General features: G+C 40.4%; 1 protein-coding gene across 2 annotated transcripts in view; it reads right to left on the bottom strand.

Moving 5' to 3' along the window:
• Cyfip1 (cytoplasmic FMR1 interacting protein 1) overlaps positions 1–14,305 on the bottom strand; it is a 95,276-nt gene that overhangs the window by 57,182 nt on the left and 23,789 nt on the right. For both annotated transcript variants that reach the window (XM_074061865.1, XM_074061864.1), the window contains exons 8-14: positions 12,015–12,111; positions 11,792–11,920; positions 9,967–10,071; positions 7,671–7,762; positions 6,608–6,725; positions 3,916–4,038; positions 2,989–3,114 (exon numbers count right to left, since the gene is read on the bottom strand). In XM_074061865.1, the coding sequence (XP_073917966.1) occupies positions 2,989–3,114; positions 3,916–4,038; positions 6,608–6,725; positions 7,671–7,762; positions 9,967–10,071; positions 11,792–11,920; positions 12,015–12,111 (790 nt within the window). The remainder of the gene's footprint in view (positions 1–2,988; positions 3,115–3,915; positions 4,039–6,607; positions 6,726–7,670; positions 7,763–9,966; positions 10,072–11,791; positions 11,921–12,014; positions 12,112–14,305) is intronic.

Genomic DNA, 14,305 nt, shown 5'->3' with positions numbered 1-14,305 from the left:
AAGGGTTTGAGGCCAGCCTGGGTTACAAAGTGAGACCCTGTCTCAAAGCAAATAAACAAAGAAAAACAAGTACTGGTAAAGATGTGGAGAAACAGAAAGCCTCATTTTTTGCTGGTAAGAATGCAAAATGGTGCTGCTACTTCAGAAAACTATCTAAGATTCTAAAAATGTTAAATGCCTTAAGAGCCAGCAATTTCATTTCTAGGTATATAATCAAAAGAAATAAAATGAGTGTACACAAAAATTCATACTAGCATTATTCGTAACTATGAAAAAGTAGAATCAATCCAAATATTCCTCAACTGGACAGAAAAAGGGAATGTGATATAATCATGGAATGGAATAATATTTAGCAGTAAAAAGTACAAAATACATACCTGTGTGAACCTTGAAAACACTATGCTAACTTAAAGAAATAATCTCAAAGGGCCATATATTGTATGATCCATTTACATGAAGTGTTCAGCAGAACAGGCAAATCTAGAGTCAGAAAGTAGATTAGTGGTTGCTTTCTGTTGAAAGGAGGGATGTTGATGGAGAATGATGGCTAAAGAGTATAGGGTGTCTCTTTTGAGAAAATTAAAATGTCGTAAGTTTGATTATATTTGTATGACTCTGAATTTTATACTATTAATGAGTGAACTGAATGGTTTGTGGGCAGAAAAAAACACTGGCACTAAACAGGATGAGAACTGATTATGAAAAATTTCATGGCAAAAATTAAAAAATGTAGCCAGGCACTGGAGGCTCACACCTGTAATCCTAGCTACTTAGGAGGCAGAGATCAGGAGGATCGCAGAAGCCAGCCTGTGCAAATAGTTCACGAGACCCTATCTCAAAAAAACCCATCTCAAAAGAGGGCTGGTGGAGTGGCTCAAAGTGTAGGCCATGAGTTCAAACCCCAGTACCGCAAAAAAAAAAAAACAAAACAAAATGTAGACAAATTCTTCTAGAAACATAACTTACCAAAACTAATACAAGAAATTGAAAATCTGGGACCTAGGATGGGCGCCACTGGCTCACCTCTGTAATTCTAGCTACTCAGAGATCAAGAGGATCACAGTTCAAGGTCAGACCAGGCAAAGAGTTTGCAAGACCCTATCTTGAAAAAACCCAACACAAAAAAGGGCTGGTGGTATGGCTCAAGTGGTACAGTGCCTCAAGCCACAATACCAAAAGAAAAAAAAAGAAAATTAGTTTTTTGTTTTGTTTTGTTTTGGTGGTACTGGGGTTTGAACTCAGGGCCTCATGCTTGCTAGACAGGCGCTCTACCACTTGAGCCACTCTGCCAGTCAAAACAAAAGGAAAGTGAAAAATCTGAATATTCCACTACACAGAGAAGAAACTGGAAAAACATCCAAGGAAAGTAAAGTTTCGATAGTAAAATGCCAGCAAACATTCAATAGAGAAACAAGACAAATCTTACACAAAACTTTCCAGAAATGAGAAAATAGAGGAATATTCCATGAGCTATTTTATGAAGACCACATTCAAAAAATGAGAAGTAAAGTTTGTAAAGAACTACGCAGTGAGTTGTAGGTCAGCCTGGGCTACCTACATGTTGTGACGTCCCCAACCCTGAAATATATTATACCACCTATAAGTCTAGAAACACTTTTATATCTACACATAAAGCAAATTTTAAAAAAATCCAAGATTCTAGAGATTCTAAGAGAGAAATTAGAGATAATCTGAATAAACAAAGGGACATAGCATACTCAAAAAGACTTAATGTTAGAAGTCAATTTTCCCTAAAATGCTCCATAGGCTTATTCATTTCCTGGTAAGAATTTCCAATAGGTTACTGTGAGATATAAAAAGAAGACTCTATGAAAATATGAAGGACAAAAATAGCCAAGGAACTCTTGAAGAAGAAAAAATGTGCTGGGACATGATAGATTATGACGAAGCTAGTAAATGGTGTTGGGGCAAGGACAGACAGACTGGGGAAGTGCATCAAAAATTAACATCAAAGTCAGAAGCCAGTGTCATGTGTTTAATCCTAGGTACATGGGAGGCAGAGATCAGGAAAATCATGGTTTGAGACCAGTATGGATTAAAAAAAAAGAAAGTTTGCAAGTTCTCATCTCAACTAATAACTTCCCACAGTGCCATGCTCTGTCATCCTGAACTAAGTGGGAGGCTGAGATTAGGAACATAAAGGTTCCCAGCCTGGGCAAAAGTCTGAGAGACCCCCATCTCATCAGAAAACAGCAGGGTGTGGTGGCATGCATCTGTCATCCTAGCGATGGTCAGAAGCTTAAAATAAGAGGATCACAGTCTAGATTAGCCTGGGCAAAAAAGCAAGACCCTATCTCTAAAATAACCAGAGAAAAAGAGCTGGAGGTATTGCTCAAGGGACAGATCACTTGCTTAACAAGCACTAGGCCTGAGTTCAAGCCCCCTCAAACCACCAAATCTTCCCTCAACCCCAACCCCCACCCCTTTAAAAAAAAACCAACTTCAGATCTCAATGTAAAATACAAAACTAAAACATCCAGAAGACAATACAGAGTACTTTCATGGCTTACACTATGCAAAGATTTCTTTAACAAGGCAGAAAAAGTACAACTATGAAAGAAATGGGTTGACACTGGTAACTTAAGAACTCCACCATCGATAGGCCCAGGAGGACAGAGCAGAGCTAAGCCACAAGTGTGAAACCAAGAGCTGGAGGCCACCATGGGAAAGAAACACCCATAGCCTGTTCTCCTTTCATGTGGTAAACACCAGTTCCCATTCATTCATCTTGCATTCTTAACCCAACTCTTCACTCATAATCAATAAAGGAGCTAAAGATCAGCTCACCAGGGGCCTGTCAGCACAGACACAAGAACCAACACCCCTTTGTCTCTCTGATAGATGCAAAGGGATGCCCTTCATGCAAACAAGAACGTAAGATAAGCATTTTGTTCATGTTTTTGCACTTGCTTTTGAAAGGAAAGACCAGAGTCACATAAGGAAGAGAAAGCAGACAGACGCCCTCACCTCCACCAAGGCAAACTTCTCCTCACTAGTATAGTTGTAGCGTGTCGCCCGCTCATACTCTTCAGCATTGTCAGGGCAGTCCTTGTTGGAGTACTTGTCAGTTGGGTGGACGAGTTTCCACGAATACTGGTGTGATCAGAAAGAGTAGAGACAGTTTGCACTGATGGCTTGACTTCTTGCCAAGGTCACCAAAAGGTGAGCCTTTTAATATGAATTGCATTCTGAAACACACATACACACACACACACACACACACACACACACACACACACACACCCCGCCCCCTCCAAAAAAGGGCAAAACACTCTGGCCAAGTAAGTCAGGCTTAAAAGCTACATCCTGCAAAATGGCCTTGCTATTGTGTGTTAAATAATTAAGAGTTTACTCACTTCAACAGAATTTAAAAAGGAATTTGCCTTTGAAATGATCATGTGCTCTTCCAATTAGACAACTCTTAGTTGACTTGAGTAAGTTCCAAAAGGGAAAAACTTGTTATACAAAAAAGAAATGCACTTTGAGTTACCTTAGAATTATTTATACAGATATATATTTTTCTCAAAAGATGAGACTTTTATTTACATCACAGATAAATGAAATGGATTGAGTCACCTTAGAAACAGATTTGAATACATATGGTAATTTCTAGGGACAAAGACAAATGCTGAATTATTTGTTTTGGATCCAAAGATAAATGCTAATGCAGAAAAAAAAAATATCACTTAGCCAATGTTGACAAGTTCTTGAAGAAAAGCACTTCTAGGCAACCAGAGTTGACTGCCCTAGAATTTCCAAACATACCAGTACTGGCTTCCATGCCACCTGGCAGAGCCTGCTGCTTTTTTCTCTTGCAGTGTTTCCTCTTACTCTTTCTTTCCCCTTTTTCAATAAAGTCTTGCTGTTTTGCAAAAAAAAAAGGCTAGCACTTACCACTTCCATCACGTGTGCACTCCACTGTGACAACAGCTGCAGACCCTGCAGAGCCAGGTCAAAGAGCTTCCGATACTCGGCATCTGTCTTCTGGGCCTCTTGGCGGCCTGACCCGGTGACCACCTAGGACACATAGGCTTAGGCATCAGGTGAAACACTGCATCATGATTACACTCCCACTCATCAAACCCACACTAGGAATTTATCCCAAAGTCACACAAGCAAAAAATACAAAATGAGAAAAGAATCCGAGTAGATTTTTGTTTTGTTTTGTTTGAGCATCTCACGATGGAACCAGGCTAGTTTTGAACTCATGATCCTCCTGTCTATGCCTTCAGAGTACTGGCATTACAGGCATGGGCCACCATGGCTGGCCTTTAGTTTTTTTTTCCCATGGCACTGAGGATGGGACTCAGGGCCTCACACATGCTAGCCAAGTGCTCTACCACTAAGCTATCCTCATAGCCCTCTGAATAGACATTTCTGCCCAAAAGATGTACAATCAGCCAATGAGCACATGAAAATACATGGTCATGGGGTTGGGGATTTAGCTCAGTGGAAGAGCGCTTGCCTGGCAAGTGTAAGGCCCTGAGTTCGGTCCCCAGCACCGAAAAAAAAAAAAAAAAAGGAAAAAATAGAAAATACATGGTCAGCATCATTAGTCAACAAGGAAATACAAATCCAAAACACAACCAGCTACCACTTCAGACTCACCAGAATCAAAACAAAAAACCCAACAGAACAAAAAATAGTAAGGGCTGATAAAGATGTGGAGAAATCACAATCCTCATACACAACTGATAGGAATGTAAAATGCCACAGCCACTTTGAAAACAGTCTGTCCGTTCCTTCAAATGTTCAACATAGAGTTATCATTATTATATTATCCAGCTAGTCCATTCCTGAAGATCTACCTGAGAGCAAGGCGATGACTATTTCACACAAAAATGCATACACTTACTTTCATAGCATTAGTCAGAACCTAAATGTCTATCAACTGACAAATGGGTAAACAAAAGGTGGTTTATCTACTTAACAGAATATCATTCAGTCACAAAAAGAAAGGACTGATACAAACTACAGTATGGAAGAAATATGCAAACAGTATATTAGGTGAAAGAAGCCAGTCATGCAGGCTCCTGTATGATTCCATTTAGATGAAACATCTACAAGGCAAATCCATAGATAGAAAGTAGATTACCAGGAGCTGAAGCAAGGTTGGGGGAGAATGAATGGTAAGTGACTGCTAATGGTTTGAGGTTTTTTTTTTACAGGTAATAAAAATGTTAAGAAATGGATTGTGGTGATGGTTGCACAGCTCAGTAAATGAACCAAAAATCTTTTAGTTGTAGAACCTCAATCAATAAATTATACTGTACATACACTGTATCTCCATAAGCCATTCATAAATAAACTGAGCAAAGGATTCAGGGTAATTTTTTTCTTATTAAAACCATTATCTTATTATAAAGGTACTATGGCGGATCCCAGTAGGAAGACAGGAAATGCACACTGTAAAACATTTATTTGGAGGTGTATACATACTCCAGTTGTTCATGCTGTTTAAGGGCTTTCCAAAACTCAGTTTATAATCATATCCTAAAGTCACAGGTGGAGAGTGGAAGGGGAGGCTAGCCCCATTTCTACCTCTGGTCTGTACTAGCTGCTGAAGAGGGTTGAGTTGGGAGCAATCTCAGCTCCTAGCCAGGGGTCTGCACTGGAGACAGCACATGCACTAGTTATTTGGACAACCAGTCTCTTCTTTCAGTCATGGACAGTGTGGTAGTGGTGATGGGTGAGGGGAAAGGAGGCTCATTGTCTTTCAGTGGGTGGGGCCAATAAGCACAGAGTTGATCACTAATGTCAATGGTCCTGTGTGAACCCTGAGAACCAAGCAATTCCAAATACCCTAGGTCCAGCACCCTAGGTCCCTCCAGACTGTTCATAACACACGCATAGCTGTGGTCACATTGGCTCTATCTTTACTGCATGGTTCACTAAAATGTGTGGAGTGATTCCACTGGTCTTTCAGATCAGACCTTCCCCAAGGTTGTCACTACCCTCCTGTCTACCCCATAAGCTAGGTACACACAGCAGGGAGATGAGACAATGTGAGTGGCCAAAATAGGACATGGGCAACCTGATTACAAAGCTGGAAGGAAGTATAAAGACCTCAATGCAGAGAAGAAAGTCCCCTTTCTTACATTCAACTTTAGGCCTGCCTCCCAGACACATGGCCCCACTGCCTGGAGTATGTCCCCTGCCACCAACCCAGAGGCTCCTCTTGCCTCTGGCCTTGGGACATCCTTCCCTTCTAAACATAAAAGAAGCCACAGGTCAGAAGTGTGCTTTCTTTCCCTAGTGCCCACCCTTTTCCACTCCTCTTTTAGCTGCTTGAAAGCATGGTATTGATTAGGAAGGGCCAGTAAATTAGCAGTCACTCCTCAGTCTTTTTTTTTGGAATGCCTATCATGTTTTCCTTTACTTTTTTTTTATAGCTGAGCAGATATAGAAAATGTTAGTTTCACAGCCTCATCTATTATAACTGGCAGTTTTTAAAAAGTATTTTGATATGGTACTAGATTACGTTTTTAAAAGCAATTGAAGTTAATGCTTGGGTTCAAGGAATACAGGTTTCACTTGGGAGCCCATCTGGCTCTGCGTCTTATGGTAATGAACAATAGGTGTGTACCTCACTGTTGCTGTAGCGTGCCAGCTCAGAGATGAAGCGCATGTGGTCCTCGCGGATCTGGATCATCTGTTCACAGATGTTGTACTGTGGGCTGCTGCTTGACGATGTGCAGGTCCACCTGGATGTGAAAGGTAAAGCTCTGTGTTACCTGAAGAGGCACCAACAGAGCAGTTATGCACCACCAAGGCTGGGGAAGCTGAAGGCATTGTGTGCACGGCACTAGTGCTATAGAACGGATTTTACAAGAGTGTTGATATAAACAAAGCAAACAAAAATATTTGATAGAGACTACCCTTAAAGCCTTGGGGATTTACTATCTGGCCTGTACATAAGTGGTCTGCTGACAACTGAGACTGAGATTTGTCAAAACCACGGCTGAATGGTGACTACTGGTCAGCTATGGGTACAAGCACTGGGCAAAAATTAATGAAAAGAGGCTATGAGATTCAATGGCTATATGGAATTTACAAAAAAAGTAATGTGTATTTAGGGTGATCTGTAATAGTGAGGTCTAGACCCTTTCTCTATATGGGGCCAAAGAATAAACATTTTAGGATGTTTTTTTTCTTTAAGCCGTCCTTTGAAAAGTGTTAAGATCATTCGCACCTCTAGGGTCCTTACAAAAACAGGCCTCACCTCATTTAGTCCTCAGATGGTAGTTTTGTAAACTGTTAATATTCATGCATACCATCTGCCCCTCTGTGGGGTTGTGGGTAAGAATTTATCACACATCACTGGGCACAGAGTTATTTTACACTTCTGTATTCTTGACTAACACAATTCAGTAGAAATCCATGGAATGATGAAAATGTTCTAAATCTGTGCTGTCCAATACCATATCCAGTGACTATTAAACACTGAAATGTGATTGTTCTACAATAGAAATTAAAATTTTAACTGTATTTCTCAATGAATTTAAATCTACTGTAGCAAGTGTTACTGTATTGGATATTAACTTCTGGAATGCTAAGGATGTAAAAAGTTAAACTCTAGTTATAAGGGTGCTGTGTTAGTGCCCAGACAATGCAAGAAGCTCTGATATGCAGCATTACTCTCCTCCTACCGAGACTTATTCTCCTCATAGTGGGCACTGGTCTTGATGTATCTTGCCAGTTCTATTTGCATGTCCCCGAACAGTGGAACCACCTGGAGCTGCTGTATTCAGAGAACAAACAAAAATAGGGTCATTACGTATGTTTATTCATGAAATACATAAGCAAAAGGAAAAAGGAGTAATGCTAATAATTAGTTTGCTACCTCTTCTATACTCCCTTTGAAAAGAACAAAATACAATTTAAGAACCAATATAGGGAGAAAGTATTCAGATGTTAGAAATAACCTATTCTATTGGTATAACCATGATCATTAAAATAAAAACAATTGCAGTTTTGTATACTAGCAACAAAGTAGAAAATGAAAATCTATAGAGAAATAATTTGTAATAGCATAAAATATGCATGAGTAAAGATAACAAAAGATGTGCAAAACCTCAAAACAAAAATACTATCCCAAAAATTCTAGAGAAAATTCTCAATGAAGGAGCAATATATCATGTTCATGTATATTCTGTGTTTTAGGTGGTGCTTGGGAATGAACCCAGGGTGAAAGAATAATATCCAAGACTATCTTAATGGACAAAACTGGAAGACATACTCTTCCAGATGAGTACACCTGTTAGAAAACTGCAGCAGTTAAGGTAGTTTGATTCTTGAACAAGACCAAAGGCCAGAGGACAAGACTGAGAACCTGGACAAAGCCACAGAGTTATGACCTGGGTAAGGGTACAAAACAACAGAGAACAGATGGTGTCTGCAGTAAATGAGCAGTCAACTGGATATCCATGTTAGCAAAACTGCCAGGAATGTCAGCATCTAACTCACACTGTACACTCAAACCATTCTAGAGGGATTATGGATCTAGAAGAAAATGGAATGTTTGTAGAAAGTAACACAGTAGAAAATTCTCATGATGTGCTGCTGCCTACAAAGATTTCTTAAAGTAGACATTATTCAATAAAATCAAGAAATTCTTGTTCAATAAATGACATCATGAAGAAAGTGAAAAGGTGGTGCTGGGGTACAACTCTATGGTAGAACCTGTGCTTAGCATGTGTGAGGCTCTGGGTCTAATTCTTAGCAACACACACACACACACACACACACACACCCCAATCAATCAATAAAGGAGGTTAAAAGGAGGCAGGCAAAAGGGGAAATGTTGGTCCAAGGGTACTAAGTTTTAGCTATGTAGGACAAGTGAGCTCTGAGGATCAGCATGGTGACAGCTTTTAGCAACGTTGCCCTGCATAAATGAAATTCAGAATACATTTGCATTTGTTCCTATCACAAAAAATTTTAAGTATGTGACATGGTAAGTACACATACAAGTGTGATTTAATCATTTCCCAATGAATACATATATCAAAACATCACATTGTATGCCATAACTATATGCAGTTTTTATTTGCCAATTGTACAGTAAAGCTGTGATGAAAAAGCGAAACCACACTGGGAAGAAAGCGTGTATCTCAGAATATACAAAAAACTACAAATCAATATGAGAAAAAAGAACAAGAGACTTTAAGTATCATTAAAAAAAAAAGAAACACACAAAGGCTAACAGCATGGATAACAACCAGGGACAATCAAATAAACTATCAGGAAATTATAGTCAATAAAACCACAAGAACGTATATGCATCCTTCACGATAGCCCCATCTACTCAAAAGAGATAGTGCCAAGTACCGTTGAGAACATGGAATATCAGGAAATTCACCACTGCTGTTGGGAATACAAATCAAGACAGCCTTCTCAGGAAGTCATTCGGCTGTGACAACACTGAAAGTAGATGTTCCCTAGAATCCCAGCCTCTTTCCTGAATATGTGTCCAATAGAAATGCACTTAAGTAGAGCAGGACTATCTGTACTAGTCAAAACCCAGAAACAACTCAACACCCATAAACAACAGAATGGATAGCTAAATTATGTATCACAATGAAAATCTAAGAACTAAAATCCCAGGCTCCTGCAAGGATCCTTTGCATAAACCTACGCAGTGCAAGCAGCCAGAAGCAAAAAAAGAAAAAAAATATGAAATATGGCAGGATTCCACTTATATAATGTTGAATCCATGTAAAATGAATGTAGCAAACAGGAAATAAGGAGCAACCTTTGCAGATGGGAGAATGAGCCCCCACGACCTTCTCTTGCTTCTGTATTTCCTGCTATGCATCACAATCGTACAGGAGCTCACTTGGCAAAAATTCAAGCTGTACACATCAATGAAAACATTTTTTTTTACTCCACTGCTGGGGATTGAACAAAAACATTTCTCAAAAAGTATGTATATATAAAACTCACCTTGAAGTACTTGTCGATTTTGGATAAGTTTATTCTTTTCTTGGCATCCAGTTTATAGATGTTACTGACACTTCCATCCATCAAGTATAGACCAAATCCCATAACCTGAAAAGCCATAAAAATGGAACAATAACACCCAGACCTGCAAATTTACCCATACAGACTTACCCTAATCTGGTGGATAACTTTGAAATCACAAGTCACTTTTCTTTTAAAAGGCATTTTTAAAAGCTTCTAAGGAATAAAGGGCTATCCTTCCAGATGAAGCTTTTCATCTGGCGAGCTCAGCTTCCTCTCAAGGCACACATACAAGTACCAGTTCTCACCAAGCACAGCTTGTCCACTGTGGACAATTGTAGCTGAGAATTACAAGAGGGTTCTCAAATACTGACATCAGTTCTAGTCTTTCAGAATTATCTTCATGCCACCAAAAGTAGGTGCTAGGATAAATAAAGCACTGTTCCCAGGGTATCATTATCAAGGATGATCAAATGCACAATCAGCTTAGAATATTTAAGAATCAACATTATTCAGAGTCAGATTTAGAAGTTATCAGACTCACACTGAAAGTGGCAGGTGTGTGTATGTTAAGTTGTAGCTCTGTTTAAAAATGCTTATTGCAATTCATAGTATCTTCTATCCCCAGTTCCCTAAAATAATTTCATAAAATACAGTCTATGGCTAGTGCTCTGAACTGTTTTTTTCCTTACTGAAATCACTTTACAAAGCGTACTGTGGTTTCCCAGCTAGTTGCTAAAAAAGACAAAGAAGCAAATCTCCTACTAGCTTAACCTAACTAATCTAGAGATGCACTGCCCAAGATATAGCTACCTGTAACTGCTCAAGTTTCATGAATGCAAACTAACAATCTTTAACATGACCCTGGCCACATGTGCATTTGCCATGCTCTATGGGACTCACAGCCAGAGCTCTCAACCAGCCAGCACGGTCATGACATTTCTGTCACAGAGCACCCCATGGACTGCCACAAGTCCTCACCACCTCACCATGCTCTCTTGAAGCTGAGCCAGCGAGACACCCAACAGAGGGTCCTCTAGGGCCACTTTGGGTGGAGGTGGAGAGCAGAGCAAACAGAAAATCGGAGCTGCTGTCTCATCTTTCCATTGAGAAACCTAGCTGAAAACCTCCTCAACTTGAAACAGAATAATGATTTAAAAAATACGGAATTAAAGTAGGAGCAAAAGCCTACTTTAATTATAATAATGTAATATATCTTCAGGGTTCTACATCCTTGAGTTCAAGTAAGCACAAATCAAAAATATTACAAAAAGAAAAAAAATTGTCTGCACTAAACATGTACAAACTTTTTTCTTGTCATTATTCTCCAAATAATATAAAAACTATTTACATAGCATGGACACTGCACTAGGTATTCTAAGCACTCTAGATGATTCAGATGGGAGAATGTGCATAGGGCACACACTAATATTCTGTCGTTTTACTTAAACGTCTTGAGCATCCATGAATTTTGGTATCAAGGGTCTTGGAACCAATTTCCCATAGATAGTAAGGGACCCTTAACTCCTAAGGGACACATCTTTAACAAGTGGGGCCTTATAGGAGCTCTGCTGAGAGAACCTTTGACTCAGGACCTCTGGCCCATGAGCACCTTCTCCCAGCATTGGTGTGTGACTCACTGTGACACACTCATGGGATGTGCCGACAGTCTGCAGTGCAGACTGTGTGCAGAGGCAGGACACATACCTGACACCATGAGAATAAAGAAAAGTTGGCAAAAAGATCCTAGATGAAGTGCAGCCTTTGTGTACAACTGTGCTTCCTCCATGCTAGCTATGGCACGTACTTTAAGAAGCATGTGTTTCTCACTGGGCGTCAAGTACATTCTGTTCTCGTAGTAATCCACACACAGATTCACGATGTCTGCCAGGAGCTCTTCATAGCCAGAAATCACCTCAAGTTGCTGCTGCAGAGACTTAAACAGAGAGGAAGAGATGTGTGCCACTGCCTACTCCTAGCACCGCTGACAAAACAGCTCATTGACACTGCGCTGAGAACACAAGTCTTACTTGTGTGATCTTGTTGTGGTTGGCCAGGAACATGGACAGATTCTGGGACTCCTGGATGGACTGTGGATCTGCCATTTTGCGTAGAAACTGAGCAGCCCTAGAAAGCAAAAACAGTTAATCTCAAAATGCACCAACATGCTGATTAAAAAAACAAAAGCTTGGGAAAGTCAGGACTCCTCTCCTATCTAAGTCCTCTCTTCTATGTGCAGTTATCTGTAGAAATGAGATTGTAGAAGCTAATTATGATTTCAGCCTCCTGGTATGTGTCCAGCCTCAACTCCAGGGGGCTCTTTTGTCAACTTAGATGTGCCTTACACAGCTCCAAAGAGCTTATCACCCTGCTGTCCCCAGCCAACGGACTTCCTTGAAGGGCAACTGTACACTGGGCATGTACTGGTAAATGCTTGCCACATCTGAGGAGCAAGGGCTCCCTGTCCCCCAAGTCACTGAAGGCCCACTGCCTGCACTGTGACTTCCATAAGCCCTGCAATGAGGATGACCAGCAATGTTGGTGTTCTTTTCCTGCAGGGGCTGCCTGCCACACCTCAGTAAGGAGTCCCTCTCCCTGGTCATGCTGTCTCAGAGGCCAGTGGTGCCCAAAGTCTGCAGAGTCCTGGCTCTGCCAACCATGTGCATCTTGATAATTGGATGCACACAAAAGAACTTGTACAGTGAGGCCCAATAATCCTGCAGGTACATGCTGAATCAGCAGGTCTAACACAGTAATGTGGAGGTGGGAGTAAGGAGTCTGCACATCCAGAGCTGTCCCCCACGAAAATATGGTAGAAACTGCCCACTTAAAGAATATGTCTGTGCAACTTAAGAGTCTCTGGGATTCTGTTAAAGGAAAGTTTCCATGATGAAGACTGGTAATGTACCCTAAATTCATTTCCTGCCTTTCTTCCTGTGACCAAGCCTAAAATTTCTGGGAGGTAGCAATGTGCCTTACCTCCCCTGTAGTCAAATGTGCCCAGATGACCAAGGCCTGGGCCATGACACATAACGTAAAAAGATTGTAAGGAATTTGAAAGTATACTTATAAGGGAGAATGTAGCCTTATTTTCTCTTTCCTCCCTGCTGACCAGGATGTAGAAATGACAGCTGGAGCTCAAGCAGTTATCTTGGACCATGAGGCAATACATGACAATGGCAGAACAAGAGGACAACAGGAACCCTGGGTCTTGAACGCAAAGGAGCTCCCTAGTCAACAGTAGACGATTCAAATCAGGATGTTTTAACCACTCTGGAAAAAAATTTGGAGGCTACTTAAAAAGCTAGACATTGATCTACCATATGATCAGCAATATCACTCTTGGGGATATACCCAAAAGACTGTGACACAGGTTACTCCAGAGGCACCTGCACACCCATGTTTACTGCGGCACTATTCACAATAGCCAAGTTATGGAAACAGCCAAGATGACCCACCACTGACGAATGGATCAAGAAAATGTGGTATCTATACACAATGGAATTTTATGCAGCCATGATGAAGAACTAAATGTTATCATTCGCTGGTAAATGGATGGAATTGGAGAACATCATTCTAAGTGAGGTTAGCCTGGCCCAAAAGACCAAAAATCGTATGTTCTCTCTCATATGCCGACATTAGATCAAGGGCAAACACAATAAGAGGATTGGACTCTGATCACATGATAAAACGAGAACACACAAGGATGGTATGAGGATAGGTAAGACACCCAAAAAACTAGATAGCATTTGTTGCCCTCAACACAGAGAAACTAAAGCAGATACTTTAAAGCAACTGAGGCCAATAGGAGAAGGGGACCAGGAACTAGAGAAAAGGTTAGATCAAGAAGAATTAACCTAGAAGGTAACACACACGCACAGGAAATTAATGTGAGTCAATGCCCTGTATAGCTATCCTTATCTCAACTAGCAAAATCCCTTGTTCCTTCCTATTACTGCTTATACTCTCTCTTCAACAAAATTAGAGATAAGGGCAGAATAGTTTCTGCCGGGTAGTGAGGGGTAAGGGGGGGTAAGAGAGGGAGTGGAGGGGTAAGGGAGAGGGTGGGGGCAGGGGGGAGAAATGACCCAAACATTGTATGCACATATGAATAAAAGAAAAATTAAAAAAGTAAAATAAAATAAAATCAGGACGTTTTTAGGTAAAAGAGAAATAAACTGTAACTTTATTTTTAAGACACTAGTTTCTGTATTAAAAATGATATACTGCTAAAATATTAACTCATATACTAATACCCCTTGCCTTCTTAAATTATGTCATTTTCCTGATTTGAGTAGCTGCAGAGGTGGGGGGATGGGCA

This window comes from Castor canadensis, chromosome 19 (assembly GCF_047511655.1).
Source record: "Castor canadensis chromosome 19, mCasCan1.hap1v2, whole genome shotgun sequence".
Lineage (NCBI taxonomy): Eukaryota > Metazoa > Chordata > Mammalia > Rodentia > Castoridae > Castor > Castor canadensis.
Note: the sequence above shows the minus strand (reverse complement) of the source record. Positions and strands in the feature narration are given on the sequence as shown.